The sequence below is a fragment of the Myotis myotis genome, unplaced genomic scaffold (genome assembly GCF_014108235.1).
Source record: "Myotis myotis isolate mMyoMyo1 unplaced genomic scaffold, mMyoMyo1.p scaffold_m19_p_4, whole genome shotgun sequence".
NCBI classification, from domain to species: Eukaryota; Metazoa; Chordata; class Mammalia; order Chiroptera; family Vespertilionidae; genus Myotis; species Myotis myotis.
The window spans coordinates 5305563-5322849 of NW_023416346.1; the positions used below are offsets into that span (position 1 = coordinate 5305563).

The 17287-nt window shown below is 41.9% G+C and overlaps 1 protein-coding gene across 2 annotated transcripts in view; it reads right to left on the reverse strand.

Moving 5' to 3' along the window:
• SLC9A7 (solute carrier family 9 member A7) overlaps positions 1 to 17287 on the reverse strand; it is a 117578-nt gene that overhangs the window by 19138 nt on the left and 81153 nt on the right. Inside the window, exons 11-14 of one of the 2 annotated variants that reach the window (XM_036304355.1) lie at positions 17021 to 17132; positions 13524 to 13677; positions 4612 to 4671; positions 1255 to 1318 (exon numbers count right to left, since the gene is read on the reverse strand). In XM_036304355.1, coding sequence (XP_036160248.1) covers positions 1255 to 1318; positions 4612 to 4671; positions 13524 to 13677; positions 17021 to 17132 — 390 coding nt within the window. The remainder of the gene's footprint in view (positions 1 to 1254; positions 1319 to 4611; positions 4672 to 13523; positions 13678 to 17020; positions 17133 to 17287) is intronic. The other variant, XM_036304356.1, reaches the window with a different exon arrangement.

A 17287-nucleotide genomic window follows, 5' to 3' on the forward strand; every position in this document is an offset into this window, starting at 1 on the left:
GATATGTAGCTTCCATCTTGCTGGCTGGGGCACTGGCTTTTGGAACCGTAAACCATCATATAAGGAGTCCAGTTCCCTGAGGCCCCATGGAGAAATCAGTTCAGCATTCGAGTTGGCTGTCCTTATGCGAGTCCTCCCAGCCCCGGAAGCACACATCGGAGCCAATCAGCCTTGGGATGATTCCAGCCTCAGCCTCACATTATCCCAGGCCTTCTTCATGGAGCAAAGGCAAGCCACCCCTACTAGGCCCTTTGTAAATTCCTGACCTAGAGAATCCATGAGTAGAAGAAATTGTTCACTCTCCTACGTTTGGGACAGTTTATGATACAGCAATAGTAACTGGTGCAGATGGTCATACCAAGGGCCATCAGGATTCTCTGCTGCTGCAGGTACTCTTCCCTGCCCTCATACTAACTCAGTGGTTCTCAACCTTCTGGCCCTTTAAATACAGTTCCTCATGTTGTGACCCAACCATAAAATTATTTTTGTTGCTACGTCATAACTGTCATGTTGCTACTGTGATGAATCATAATGTAAATATCTGGTATGCACGATGGTCTTCGGCGACCCCTGTGAAAGGGTCGTTCGACCGCCAAAGGGGTCGCGACCCACAGGTTGAGAACCGCTGTACTAAATGCTGCCACAGGGCTCTTCCACTCATCGCCTCTACAGCTTCCCTCCCTCACACTCTGCTCTGGGCTGTCACTGCTTCCACTGCCTCGCCCAAGCCTTCACTGTTTGCCTTGCTGTGACCTTTAGCCTGCACAGGGGTGAGGGCTGCTACTCTGCAACCTAAAGGCTGGAGGGAAACTCAGAGAGCTTAGAGGATCCCAGGCTCTTGAACAGGAGAGCCTGCAATCACACCCTTTCCTTCCTCTGCCTGGATACCACTGAGAGACTCGGAATCAGTCACCATTTATCCCATACATCCATTCGTGGAAGGCAGCGAGTTGGGGACTTAAACACTCTTTCTGGCCAGCCCACCTCCTTAATATGTTGTTTATGAACACTGTCTCTGGGGTCAAATCCTGGCTCCATCACTTTCTAATTCTTTGGCCTTATATAACTCACTGAAACTCTCAAACTTTAATTTCTAATCTGTAAAATGGGATAACAGTACCTACCTCATAAGGTTCTTGTCAAGATCACAGTGAGGGAATTCATGTCAAGTGCCTAGTGTGTAGTAAATGCTCAATAAATTTTAGCTATTTTTAATATTATCTTTCCTGAGAAGAAGCATGTCTTGTGACTTACCCCTTGTAAGACTTGAAAGCTGTCGTTGTTGGGTGGTGGGTCTTGATCTGGGTCAACACCAACTCTATAAGTCACCAGGGAGAAAGACAAGGAGAAAAACAGAGAGTATTAGCTTGGACCATGACAGCCATTCTGGCTGAAACTTGGCAAGAGGCTGACCATCTTCCCGAAGCAGAAGGAATGATTAGCTAAAAGAAGAGAAAGACTGTCATGCAAAAGTCATGAGAAGGAGGTTATACACATCAGATCCCAGGGATAGGAGGGGCCATACAGCCTGTGTGCTTACACCCTGAGCAAGGCCGCTGAGGAACATCACCAGCTGGCAACTGTTGGTCTGCCTTCCTGTCCCAGACTGTCCGTCCTAAAAGTGTGGGTCCCACTGCACCAGGCTTTTCCTCTCCACTGCTTCCTCACATCTGCCCTGCCCTGCTTTTATTTCCCTAACCTTTTGTTATGAAACCTCTCATATATCCAGGGAAGTGTTGAAAGAATTTATAGTGAACACCTAAATACCCACCACCTAGATCCTACCATTAACATTTTGCTATACTTTATTACATCTCCATCCATCTCTCTATCACCCATCTTAATTTTTGGATGAATTCAAATAAAATCGCAGGCATCAGTACACTTCCTCTAAATACTTCAGCATGCATATCTCTAACTTTTTTTATCCTGGTGCTGCCATGTCTTCCCACAGCAGAGATGACCTATGAAGTCACATATTTGAAATCAACAACTAAAGACAGAAAGCAAAGTGCCAAAATCCACTTATAGCAAATTCATAAAAGCACTATCTTAGCTTAGTAACATACCAACTATCGCCCTGTGCATCTGGTAATTCTTTATCCCTGTGCCTTCCTGATTCTGACACAGAAGACATGGATAGCATGGAGCAATGAAGGAGAAAACAAAGATGCCAGGGAATTTCTCTATCTTCCCTCACTTCCTCCAGTATCACAAAGAACAGATGGCATTATAAAAGGTAAACAGAACACAGTTTTCAGCAGGTCTGATTCAGCAAGAGAGGTGCTGAATGGCCTTGAGCAGGGGTGTGACCTGCAGTCCAGTACCAGGGTGCTGACTCCAATGAGCAGGCCAGCAGATGCACAGAGCCCTGTGTATGCACGTCTTACTTTTCCTTCTCTCCTTCCCTCCTCCCCACCTGTGATGCCCAGCATATTTCTTGAGAAAAGAGACTAATGGAAAAGGGGAATAGAAGATAGCACAGATGCACCCCACCTGCAAAACCAACCTCTACTCTCTTACTCCAGACTTGTTAAGCACTAACCCAAGGTGCATGCCCCTGGACAAGGGGGGGGGGGCGCATATAGAAGAAAAAGAAGCAGTTACCCCATATTTTGCTGAAGGCAAAGCTTAAACCCACAAGATGAATCCATGGATTCAGCAAATATTTATTAAGTACCTACTATGCCAGGCACTGTTATAAGCACGTCCATAGTGTACCTAGTGTCAGATTTCCTCCCCATGGGCCTGAGGTTTGATGGGACCTTTGTAGTGAATTAGATGGGCTTTGCTTTGTACATAGGCTGCTTCTAGGCAGGAGTTTTTGAAAGATGGAGTCTTATCCTCCCAACTGGACATTATCCTGGGATTCTGAGCAACAAATACAGCGATTTTTTAATATGAAATCCACCTAATTCAGAGGTCCCAGGACTATCCACAAAAGTAACACCAGAGCATCAGTGCACCCAAAGTGTCTAATGTATAAAAGTGGTAGAGGTCATCAACTGAATTTCTAGCTGTGATCCTGAACCCCCACCTGTTTGTTTGTTTGTTTGTTTTAATGCGTTTTTATTGACTTCAGAGAGGAAGGGAGAGGGAGAGAGAGAAAAACATCAGTGATGAGAGAGAATCATTGATCGGCTGCTTCCTGCACACCTCCCTACTGGGGATTCAGCTTGCAACCAGGGCATGTGCTCTGATTGGGAATCGAACCTTGACCTCCTGGTTCATAGGTCAACACTCAACCACTGAGACACACCAGCCAGGCTGAATTATCCTTATTTTCAATAAGCATGAGACAAATGTGGAAATCCCACACCAACTGAGAAAATAAGCAATCAAATGGATGTGTACATTCTGGAATGATTAAATACAAAAAAATGAATAATTGCTCTTCTGGTATAATATGTACATTCTGATTAACTGTCATAAAAAGGCTGTAAAATTTCAGAAACTTTAGAACTTCTACAATTTAGAAGTTTAGAACTATCTGAGGTCCTAAATAATCTGAGGGATATTAGACACGCACCTTCATACAAAACCTTGAACAACAGATCAGAATCTGAATTCTCTCACATCCCAAGTGTAATAATTTGCACTTTCCACTTCCTTCTTAAAAGTGGAATATTTCAAAGGAGGGGGTTTCCTCTGCCAGTTAATCAGTATCTAAAGTCAGATCTCTGAAAATAAACCTGTGTGTGTATTTTAAACAGAAAAAAGTTTGAACCCAGGAAACTTAAATGTGTCAATTAACTGTATGAGTGTCATTACAGTATACATCCAAGGCCTAGTGATATCCCAAGATCCATGCACCATGGCAGCTATAGCTGCTTTCATCACTGTGCTTAAAGGGTGAAATGCTTTCCCAATGCCAAGAACAGAGTTCAAGCCTATTTTGCATTTATATTATTGACCAGCACCCAAAATCAGACCAGGAAGAAAGCATGCTGGTTAAAGATGCAGAAGGGAAAGAACATTAAAGTCTTCATTCTGATTGTTCAATATCACCACCCTTAAGCTTAATCAAATCAAAAACCTGGATGCACACTGAGCAACAAATTGCATTAGAAGAGCCTTTAATTATCCCCCGGTTTAAAAACACCTGTTTTTTGTACCTTCTGATTCACCATGATAAAGCACAAGTACACAAAAAACATACTTAGAAAACGAAAACAGTACTTAATTAGGATGGTGTGAGCCATATGCCAGCCATGGGTGAAATATAAAATTCTGGTTCTCTTTATAAGTTGGAAGCCTTGTTTACTAGAAAATAAGCAGAATTTTGTGGGGAAAGTATGTGTGGCTCTGCAAATGTGCTGCTCTCAACACGAAGGCCAGTTGTACAAGGAGACACTCGCCAGCACTGTTCAAAATGCAGGGTAAGTGGACACAATCTCAGGAACAGATACATCAACCAGCCAAGAGAAAGCGTGGAAAAATGATTAGACTTGACCTCCCCTCTTGCCCCTTTGCTAAAAGGAGCAGAGGGTTGGCACACACAAGAAGAAAGAGACAAATGGCATAAAGAGAAGCACCTCATGTTAGAAAGAGGTTAGAAAGAGGGGAAAGCCAGGCCCAGTTAATTTGTTTCTGAGGCTGCCCTTGTGTCACCTGAAGTAGTGCCAGTGGAGTTCATTCTGGTCCTCTTCAAAGGGCTCCTCGACGCCAACTCTGGGCAGTAGAAGAAGGGAACATGAGTGTGACAGGGACAATAGGGGAGCCAGGGGCTCTGGGCACATGACCTGGACTGCGTCCATCAAAGAATAGATGGTCTCACTTTAAACATAAATCCATACCCTTTCTTACACTATTCCTGCTCTCTAAAACCTGGAGAGGCAGAGGGGCTGCTAAGTTTACATTTAAAGCAACAATGTTAGGAGCAGGTCAAATGAGGATCAATTTAGAATGAAGATAAGCCTCTCAAAATATAATGAAATGAAATCAGAGGAATAAATGCAACTCAGCAAATGAATTTCTGCAATTTTTTCAGGAATTCATTTGTTTCATAAAGCAAGACACATCCAAACAAAAATAAAAAACAAAGTTAATAAACACATATTTGCAGCATTTACACATATTTGACAGAAAAAGCAAAAAGCCTATATTATTGAAAACAGCAACAATACTTAAGACAGGGATGGCCTTTTTTTCTAGTTAAGTATGTCACATTGTCCATGTGTTCAACCTGAAGGTCAGCAATTCAACTTCTGTTCTTCTCTTTACCTTGTGACCTTAGAACTGGCACAGTCCATTTTCACCTTCCTCAATAATTGCTGGCTCCTTCAGAGTGCATTTAAACTTCACCATTACATGAACAGCAAGGTCTCACACACTTGGCACTATTGATATTTTGGGCGCTGGCCTCTACCCACCAGTAAGCACTGGGGTGGGTACCCCAGTGCAACCAAAAATGTCTCCTGACATTGTCAAATGTCCCCTAGGGGGAAGATTGCCCTCAGTTGAGAAGCACTGCATTAAATCACGTATTCCCAATGGGGGGGGGGGTATTATTGCCCCCAGGGGTGTGAAAATTGGTTCTTGTAGCACAAAAACTTTTTTTTAGAGATTACAATGATTTGTACCATAGTACATAAATAAATATATACTAGATCTATGGTACTGAAATTTCTTAAAAAGAAAAGTAACGGTGGTACTAAAATCTTACTGTGGTATTAAAACTGAGGAAAACATTTTTAAAGGCTCCTTGGAGGGACAATAATTTTTAAAAAAGGTTGAGAAACGCTGTTCTAGACATGCCCAAATCCTCAAGCTACGAATCTCCCCTGAAATATGCAAGTGAGAAGGTGATGTTTCTTAAAGTGTTACTTTTAGTCACACATTCAGACTATGACTTATCCGGACTCTATATACTACTACAGTATTAAAAAATACAAATTCCAGAAAAGCAAACTAGATTCCATTAATGTACGATCCACTTGTAATAATAACAGTAATCATAACAGTAGTGACACCATGATTAGTAATGATAACAGCTAAAATATACTAAATGTTTACCATGTGCCAGATGGCACAGTTAATGAAAAAAATTCTCTACCACATTTATTCATCACCACATTTTGTCCTCACCTTATTGTCAACCCCATTTAACCAGCCAAGAAACTGAGTTAAATAAGTTGCCCAAGGTCACAAAGGTAGAAAATGGTGGAACCAAGATTGCGATTGAGTCTGTTAGATGCCAGAGCCCCAGCTCTTCACCTTCCAGGACACTGCCTTTGATTACAAGGTGTCATCTTAAAACTCCTTAAAAACATCCAGTTACAAATGCTATTACATAAAGGGCTCAGGGCTTCTCCCAGCCTTTATTCCTTCAGTCACCTTACAAAGAGCTTTATCATAAATTCTGTCTAACAGGATTATAGGGGACAGGGCATCCTAACTTGTCCTTGAGTGATTGTATTACTACACACTGAGGTAGGAGGGCTACCTGTTCATTTGACTGCGTGGATGTGCACCATTCCACCCCCCACCATAACCACCACTTCATGTGCGTGTCACCTAAGCTGGGGGCTCCAAGAAGACAGCCACCATGCCGCCAAAATGCACACAGGACACATGCAAGGTTTATCCACTGAAATAATCCTGTGACCATTTTTTTAAGTTGCCAAAATTTTGTTCTTTGTGAATAGCAACACTTGCGTAAGAGACTAAGACAAATATTAAGTAGTTTGTACATTTACAGAAAACAATATGAGCATTTTGCCTCCATGTTCTAAAATATTAATCACAAAATACCAATTTTAAAAGATAAGTTGGATTTCTGGAAATCAGTGACCTGGCTTTGGATTTGTGGTTATATTCATTTTTACTTTATACACAGACTAGAAATTAGCCATGCTTTAAAATCACAGCTAACTCTTAATTATTTATAGTTAAACTCTGAGTTCTACCCTGGGCTTCTGACTTCTGGGCAGGGCCTCTGTCAGCAGCCTGAAGAAGTAAGAAACAAGCAGGTATTGATCTTACTGAGGTTACAGAGGTCAAAACACCATGCTGAATTTCAGGGGGTTTCTGAATCAATTTAGAATAAGAATCTGGTTTACTAATATATAAATGATTGTGGCCACTAAGTAACATAATAAAGTCACAAGCCAGGAAAAAAAAAAACAATCAGTTTCATTTCCTTATTTTGGAGGGAATTTCTTTTTATGTAATCTCTGTAAATTCCAGTTTCTATACTTACAGTAAAATGACACTGTATTTTTCACCAGTGACACACTTTGCTTCATTATGTTGTCTGGGTAGAGTTGGACAGAAAGAAGGAAATAAAAAAAGATAGAAGCAGAAATTGAAAACAAAAACAATACAGAAAATCAATGAAATAAAAAGCTAATTCTTTGAAAAGATCAATAAAATTGACCAACTTCTAGAAAGACAAAGAAAAAAAGAGAGGAGATACAAATTACCAATATCAGGAATTACCAATTATCAAATTACCTATATCAGTGATATTAGGGGATAGCACTATAGATCTCATAGACATCAAAAGGATAATAAGGTAATGCTATGAACAACAATAAATGTAACAACTTAGATGAAACAGACCAATGTCACCAACTACCATAACTTGCCCAATCCTATATAATAAAAGCCTAATATGCTAAGTGTCCAGTCATCCAGTCGTCCATTCAATGAATCAAAGTGTAATATGCTAGCCCTAACTGGTTTGACTCAGTGAATAGGGCATCAGCTTGCTGACTGAAGGATCCCAGGTTCGATTCTGGTCAAGGGCATGTACCTTGGTTGTGGGCACATTCCCAGGAGGGGGTGTGCAGGAGGCAGCTGATCGATGTTTCTCTCACATCGATGTTTCAAACTCTCTATCCCTTTCCCTTCCTCTCTGTAAAAAATCAATAAAACATATATTTTTAAAAAGTGTAATATGCTAATGATATGCTAAGGCCACTCAACCACTTGCTATAGCATCCACTGATCACTAGGGGGCAGAAGTCGACCAGCAGGTTAGCTTGCTGGGGTCTGGCAGATCAGGACTGAGCGAGATGAGCCGGACACGCCCTGGAGCCCTCCCGTGGTCCCTCCCCAGCTGGCCAACCTCCCATGTCCCTCCCCTGCCCCGATTGTGCACTGGTGGGGTCTCTTGGCCTTGCCTGAGCCCTTTTGCAATCCGGGACCCTCGGGAGATGTCCCAGAGCTGGTTTCGGCCTGACAGTAGAATGACCAGTCGCTATGACGCACACTGACCACCAGGGGGCAGATGCTCAATGCAGGAGCTGCCCCCTGGTGGTCAGTGCACTCCCACAGGGGGAGTGCTGCTAAGCCAGAAGCCAGGCTCACAGCTGGCAAGTGCAGCGGCAGTGGCGGGAGCCTCTCCTTCCTCTGTGGCAGTGCTAAGGATGTCCGACTGCCAGCTTAGGCCCGCTCCTTAAGCCATCAGTTGGATAGCCTCCAAGGGCTGAGGGCCCCCCCCACCGAGTGCACAAATTTTGTGCACCGGGCCTCTAATATGAAATAATCTTAATAGCCATATAACTATTAAAGATATTGGCTTCATTATTTACTTTTTAAAAAATATGTTTTTTGTTGTTTTTTTTTTAATATATTTTATTGATTTTTTATAGAGAGGAAGGGAGAGAGATAGTTAGAAACATCGATGAGAGAGAAACATCGATCAGCTGCCTCCTGCACATCTCCTACTGGGGATGTGCCCGCAACCCAGGTACATGCCCTTGACTGGAATCGAACCTGGGACCTTTCAGTCCGCAGGCCGACGCTCTATCCACTGAGCCAAACCAGTTCCGGCTTTAAAAATATGTTTTAATTGATTTCAGAGGTAAGGGAGAGGGAGAGGGAGAGGGAGAGAGAGATAGAAACATCAATGATGAGAGAGAATCACTGATCGGCTGCCTCCTGCATGCCCCCTACTGGGGATTGAGTCCATACCCTGGGCATGTGCCCTGACCAGGAATCAAACCATGACCTTTTGGTATATAGGTCAATGCTCAATCACTGAACCCCACCAGCTAGGCTGCTTCATAATTTTAAAAAATCCCTGAAAAAAAGTCTGTAGGACCAGATGGTTTTACTAAAGAATTCCATAAAACTTTCAAGAAGAATTAACACCACTTCTACACAATCTCTTCCAGAAAACAGAAGAGTAGGGAACATGTTCCAACTCATTTTGTGATGCCAGATTATGCTGATACCAAAAACAGACACAGGCAGTATGAAAGAAAACTACAGACCAATATCCCTCATGAACTCAGACATAAAATTCCTTAATAAAATATTGCCTAATAGAATTCAGCAATATTTATAAAATTTACACACCACAACCAAGTGGGATTTATTTTAGAGAAGTGAGGCTGGTTTGATATTTGAAAATTAATCAATGTAACCCACCTTATTAACAGGCTAACCAAGAAAAACAATAGGATCATATCAATTCATACAGAAAAAGCACTTGATAAAATTCAACATCTGTGGGTGATTTTAAAAATCTCAGAAAACTAGCAATAGATATAAACTTCCTCAACTTGATACGAACATCTTTTAAAACCCTACAGATAACATCATACTTATTGGTGAAGACAGAATGCATTTCCCTTAAGATCAGGAACAAAGCAAGGATGTCCACTCACATCACTCTTATTCAACACAGCACCGAAAATCCTAGCCAGATCAATAAATCAAAGAAAGAAAATAAAAGGCACACTGTTTGGGAAAGAGAAATAAAGCCGTCTCTCTCTGCAAATGACACGATGGCCGACATAGAAAATCTCAAAGACTCTAAAAAAAAACCTAAAAAAAACCCCAAAACCCTCCTAGAACTAATATATAAGCTTGGCAAGGTCACAGGATATCAGATCAACACACAAAAAACAACTGTATTTCTATATTTTTGTAATGAACACATGGAAACTGAAAATAAGGTTGAATAACCTTTACAATTGCTCAAAAAGAAGACATAACTAGATGTAAATCTAACAAAACATGTGCAGGCATTGTATACTGAAAACCATAAAATACTGATGAAAGAAATAAGAGAAAATCTAAATAAGTAGAGAAAAATGCCATGATCACAGATTTGAAGACTCAACAGGGTAAAGGTGTCCATTCTTCGCAAATTGATATACAGGTTTAACACAATTCCTATCCAAATCCCAGCAAGATTTTTAAAAAGATATAGACAAGATTATTCTAAAATGTATATGGAAAAGAACTAGAATAGCTATGATTGTTTAAAAAATAATAAAGTGGACTCACTCTACCTGATGCTAAGTCTTATTATCTATATATATAAAAGCCTAAGCGATCAGCCGACCAGCTGACTGACCAGTAGCTATGATGGGCACTGACCACCAGGGGGCAGATGCTCAATGCAGGAGTGGAAACCACAGGCATGGAAACATGGAACAGACTGGTGAGTCTCAGAGGGAAAGGGGGAAGGGGGAGGGCGGGAAGAGATTAACTAAAGATCTTATATGCATAGTAGAGGCTAGATGCACTGATTCATGCACCGGTGGGGTCCCTCGGCCTGGCCTGTGGGGATAGGGCCAAAACTGGCTCTCCAACATCTCCTGAGGGATCCCAGATTGCGAGAGGGCGCAGGCCAGGCCGAGGGACCCCACCGGTGCATGAATCCATACACTGGGCCTCTAGTATAATTATAGTTATCAGGAGAGTGTCATACAGGTGGAGAGATAGACACATGAGTTAATGGAGCAGAAAAGAAACAGACCCACATGCATGAAGCCAACTGATGTTGGGCAAAGGATCAATAGTAATTCAATGGAGTAAGGATAGTTGTTTTTTTCCCAAAGTGTGCTGACAACTGGATAGCTATAGTCAGATAAAATAAAACAACCTCGATCTATATCTCACTTCTTATATAAAAACTAGAGGCCTGATGCACGAAATTCATGCAAGGGGCTCAGCCCCTACCGCCGCCACTGCTGCCTCTACCCCGGCCCCCACCCACCTCTGTGGCACCTCTGCCTCAACCCCTGCCGCCATGGCTTCACCAGGAAGGTCGTCTGGAAGCATGTCTGGTCTAATTAGCATATTACACTTTTATTATTATAGATTAAGTCAAAATGGATGACAGAATTAAATGTAAAGAGTAAAAGCAAAACACTTTTAGAAGATAACACAGAAAGAAATCTTGGAGACCTAGGGCTTGATAAAGAGTCCTTAGACATAATATCAAGGGCATAATCCATAAAAGAAAAAATGATAAAGTGCCTTCATCAAAATTAACATCCTCTCTATGGCAGACACTTTTAAAAGGATGTAAAGACAGCTACAGCGTAGGAGAAAATGTGTAGTTTTGCAAACTACACATCTAGACTAGTATCTAGAATAAATAAAAGACTTAAACAGATATTTTACCATAAAAGATGTATGAATGGCAAATAAGCACACGAAGAGATGTTTGTTATTAGCCATGAGAGAGGAATGCAAATTAAGACCACAATGATGTACCCCACACACCTATTAGAACAGCTGAGTTGAAAAAATTGTGATAACACCAAATGCTGGCAAGGATGTAGGGAAATGATCTCTCATACACAAAGTCATGCACATAGTCATCTCTGGCCCATGGCCATGTGCTAGTGCTATGTTCTGAGTGCAATCCAATTATTACATTATATTAATACATTTACTGCTTGTGTGCCTCAGTGAAAGCTGCCCACACTCTCAGCTCTGGGTAGGGCTGTTTTCATGTCCCATTTCTTGAACAGGGTTATGAGAAGTGCAAAATGTCACAAGTCAACTTTTTACTCTCAGTGGAAAATTATTTGATCCTGTGTATGTTGGAGGGGGCAAAAAAAGGACTTATGAAATAGCATTTAAAAAACATGATTCAATCAGGCTCTGAGCTTCCAGGGTAACTACTGGGTGACCAAATAGGAGCAGGAAGTTATCTCAGAGGCCACTGAATGCAAAGATTCCCAACTGTGCGTAGGATAAACCTCCTTTCTTGTTCTTAATCCGCTACACAGAACAAAGATGTCTCAAGTTTCAAGCCAAAACTCTGTAAATTTTCTTCTCTAGATTTATATTACCACAGATGAACTGTTTTCCTTAACATAATTCTTGAGATTCATGCCAAGAAACTGAAATTCTAATAATCCCAAATTTTACAACATAAAAAAGACCCTAACACAGCAAGCCTTCTTACAGGCAGTCACAGCACAGTGGTAGTTAAAAGTGTGGACTCTGTGGCCTGGATTCATATCCCAAGCTGTCCACTTCTAGCTTTGTGACATTGGGCAAGTTACTGTTCTGTGCCTCGGCATCCCCAACTCTAAAATGAAGACAGTAGTGGTAGCTCCCTTAGAGGAATGTCATGAGAATTACCTTAATATACATGTGGCATCTTAAACGCCACCTGCAGCACAACTGTTAGCTAGTATGTGACTGTCACTGAGAAGCCCCACATAGATTCTGTAGATCCCCGCTCTAAGGCTGAGACATGCCAGCCCCCAAATGGTAGAAGTGGCAGTGGCCAAACCCCTGCCTGCCATCAATATGAAAGTCCCCAATGGGGGAGACTATTCTCTCAAATTCCAGTTTTCTCCCTAACTCCAAGGATGACTGCAAGATCCTTTTCTCTCCTCAGAGCTAGGTGTGCTTGGCAGCTGTCAGTCCCACGTACTCTGCATTCTAGAGAAGGAAACACAAACTAAAAGCCAGCACAGAATGGAAAAAGCATTGCCGCCTTGTGGCTTTGCAGAGGATTCTTCACGCCTCGGCACTACCCAAGTGTCACCCTCTGCAGACCCAAAACTGAGGCAAGTGACGAGAGCACCTCCAATGATGGAGGGTGCTCACTTAGAGATGAAGGCTCCCTGGGGGAAATCTGCCAATGTGCTCTTATTTCCTGTTGTCCTCAGGTCCAAAGACATGAGGGGCTTTCATACACCAGAGCCAGAGTTGGGTTGCAGGTCTCTTACTCCCTGTTCCTCAGTCCTCATTACCACAGGGTGTTGGAGCTCACCAGCCAAGTTTGGAGTTGACATACTCTTTTTAAAAAAGCAAACTCAGGTCAGTGCCGCTTCGTTCTGACACAGCAGCAAAACCACAGGCAGGCGACATCCATGAGGCTACAACCGATGAGGGATCTGCAGGAAATGTCACCTCTTTTGTGCACTCAAGCAAAAAGAGACACAGCAGTTTCCTCCTAAAACAAAACTCTGATTGTGAACATCAAACCTTAATTGTGAAATACCAGATGTTGCCAACAGCAATGTCCTCTCTCTCCTGCCACTTTAAGACTTTTTGGATTCTTACCCTAATGTCACTGCTCTAGAAGGTCCAGGTGTTTCTCATTCCTTGTGTTTTTACACCAACAAAAATTTTAACGACATTTCTTTTTTCTCCTGGAACATTCAATACTCTGAATTTGTATGGTTTTTCCGTTTTAATCTCTCTCAAAAACAAAATTTAAAAAACCTGTAAAAACCTTCCAGGCGCTAAGCTAAAGTACATCCTACATGCCCACAGTGGTGCAGACACCAAACTGGCCTCTATTTCAAACCAACCTTATATTAAGCCATGACAACATGGGTGTTGTGCCTCCGCCAACGATCCAGACGGTGAAGAAGACAATGAGGAGGGTGGTCGTGAACATCATCTGGCGAGCATAGGACGCTGTGTCTCGGATGGCCAGTGCAAATGCCATCGCTCCCCTGAGGCCTGCAGGGACCGAAGAGGAAGATCTCCTGGTTATACGGCCAAATGACAGCGTGACCTCAAATCCACTGCTGCCTCTCGGGGCTCATAAACCATATCCACTCGTATTTCCGGAGCCAAGCTGTTTTATTCAGAGAGAAGAACCTTAAAGGAATATCATGTTCTCCTATTTGAAGTTTTCTTTTGCAAAATGTCCAAATGCAATGATAAAAGCACTGCACTAGCCCGGCCGGTATGGCTCAGTGGTTGAGCATCAACCCATGACCCAGGAGGTTACGGTTTGATTCCCAGTCAGAGCACATGCCCGGGTTGTGGGCTCAATCCCTGGTAGGGAACAAGGCAGCCAATCAATGATTCTCTCTCATCATTGATATTTCTTTCTCTCTCTCTCTCTCTCTCTCTCTCTCTCTCTCTCTCTCTCTCTCTCTCTCCCTCCCTCCCTCCCTCTCCCTCTTCTCTCTGAAATCAATAAAAACATATAAAAGAAATACTGCACTAGTTTGTACAGCACATTTTAGAATAAACTCTTTCATTGCTGAAATAATTCTCCTGCTAGTAATATAAAATAAAAAGAAATATAAATAAGAAATAATTTAAGCTCTCCAAATCTGTGATCCAAGCATGACCAATGCACTACACAGTCATTATAAACATCAGAAACATGCTAGATGTAAATATGTCAAATGAGTATTTTTGGTTCATGTACTATGAACCACAAAACAGTTCAGCATTTCCCTAGCAAGGCCACACAGAGAAGTAACTATATAACCTGATCTACATCAGGGGTTGGGAACTTTTTCTGCAAAAGGTGACAAATATTTTATGCTTTGTAGACCACGAGGAAAAATTAAGGCTGTCATGTAGATCATATAAAAGAGAGAAAAATTTTCACAAAATTTGACGAAAATTACGAATATAATAATGAGTACAATTCATTCTAATACAGGTCTACTACTGAAAAGAAAGGAATTCTTTGGGGGGGTTGTTTATTTGGGGTTCAAAGTTATAAACTTTCACCTGTGAAAGCCATTCTGAGCCCTCTGGGTATATGAACACAGGCAACAGCCAGATTTGGTCCAGGCACCAGTTTACTGACCCTGATAATCTACATTAATGGGTATAAAGATTAAGTACCAACGTTTTAATGTTTATCTAAGTTCTTTTGTTCCTTCCCCATACCGTGCTCATAATTTTTTCTATAGTTAAGACTGAACCCATGGTCTTTAACACATATGTAGTATAAATCCCTATTCACCATGAGCAAGATTGTGTGTATATGAGAATGAAAATTATGCCCACTGTATCTGTTTGTAGATTTTCCCACCTTTTCCAATCATTTCACAATTAATCTGAGAACTTCACTACAATTTACTAAGAGTGACTCCACAAAAGTTACATAAAAAACTGAGCAAAGTTAATGTTTTCTATTAATCTGTGCTAGTGAAATATTTATACAAATCTATGTTGCCCTATAAGTCAGTTATGTCATTGATCAATCGATCAATATTTAAGCCTCTAAAGAAATGTTATCTTAAAGAAAAAAACCTGGAGGATCAGAAAGACAATGTGTGCTATATTTTTCTTACTTTTATTAGGTAAACACTGTAAGCAATATGAAAGTGAAACCTCAGGTAGGTCATGGCCTTGAAGAGTGAGTTCTCCCAGCAGAAACTCATTTTTATAGGAGATACCTTTAAACAGCGCTGTGTACTTCTCAGTCTTTTAGTACAGAAGGTAAAGCACATATTTTAAGTTCATCTAGGTGAGTGAGTTATGTCCAGTTCATTTTTCTCTTTCTCCCACCACCTTCCTAATATGTGAGGAGCATCTTGTCACTGTCCTCCTCAGAGACCTCTAATGGTTCCCAGCTCCTATATAAACCCAAAGCGGCACAGCACTGCAGCTTCTCCGTGGTCCTCCAAGTGTGGTCCTCAAACCAGCAGCAGCAGAGGACACGTTAGGAATTCAAATTCTCGAGGCCGCCCTGTACCCTCTGCTTTAACCAACCCAACAGGGGATTCCAACACAACCTAAAGGTTCATACCACTTTACATGTAATTTTCCTTTCCAACCTCACCTCCTTTCTGCATTACCCCATGTGTCTTACAGTTCTTGCCTTTCCAACCTGCTGCCTCCTGAAATCCATTTCTTCCAAGTTCAGTTCACAGGTTACCCCTTTGTGAAGATGGCCCTGGTCCCTCCTCTCCTCATTTATTTCATACCTCTTTTGTTCAATTCACCCCCTTCTCTTCAGAGAAAACATGTTGTACACGTGCCCCCACACCCCAGTAGACTGTGAGCTCCTTGCAGGAGTCTGGTTTCTGTATCCTCCACAACCGAAAACTGCGGCTTATAAAAAGAGAACGCTCAACAAACATTTGTCAGAGTGAGAGGAAATCATTATCGCAGGCTGTACATTTAAGGGCAGATGCAAATGAGTCCTAGACAGTGACTGCTTTGCTGAACAGTGCTAGTTGGTGTGGTTTCAGTATGACTCTCTGAGGCCCCCAAGAACTACTGCATGGCGTTAAAGGGCAGCTACTCACTTTGCCTCTTGTACAGCCTCTCCCAACGCCCCCGCCACAGGACAGAAGTAACCCTAAGGGTCACAGTAGCCTTTTGCACTACCATTTCCTTCCTGTGCTCTACAGAAATGCTCTAACTTGGGTCTCATTTATCAACTCTGACCCTTACCACCATCTACCCATGCCAACTGTTCTCTCCTTCCATGATCTCCACATAGTTAGTTCCTTATTGTCCTTTACCTTCTCAGTGGCTTCTCCATACTTCCTAGCTTTATAGTGAAGTGGGGGGGGGGGGCATCTGGGAGACAGTGTGAATGAGCTGGGGTTCATCTTTCTTATGAGTGTATTTTATTTCTTTTGCTCCATAGAAAGTCAGAGTTAGGAGGAACTTCAGTTCAATTTCATTATTTTACAAGAGAGGATACTGCAACAGGGGTGGAGATGTTGCATGACATGGCCCATATTCTTTCTCATTAAACACCTATTTTACTTATAATTTTAGATCTGAAGCCCTTCTTGAAAATTAAGGGTTATGAACAATCTACTAGAGAACAATTAAGCACTTTCAATACATACCTCCAGGCCCTTTGGGTGATAACAAGATGAAATAAATATGCAAATATTTTAGGGGATAATGTTCACATTTGATAGTAGTTTGCAAAGTCAATATTGTCAGTTTACCATGTACATCTGTCTACTCAGCACCACAGGGGATACAGAAGACCCAGAAACTTTAACCTTTCTCTTTTTATGAACCTTGTCAATACTTTAATGCTGCCTGCTTCGTAACACCCATTTTCTTGACATTTATACTGTCTTACCTGAAAACATCATCATGTGTTGAAAATTCCAGCCAATCTTATGTCTTCTGCCCAAGTTGAGAAAGAAGGAGAGTGGGTAGATATGTGCAGCTCTGCCCAGAAAGATGGCAACCTGAGCACCAGGTGGAGGTTAAGGGTCCAACAGGTTTCCAGAATGCCACCATCACAACCTCTGGGTGAACAGAGAATGTCAGGAATGCCGTGACATCTCATTGTGATCAGGAGAATTGCACAAAGAAGCCAGGCTGTCGAGTTTCCCTCAAACGA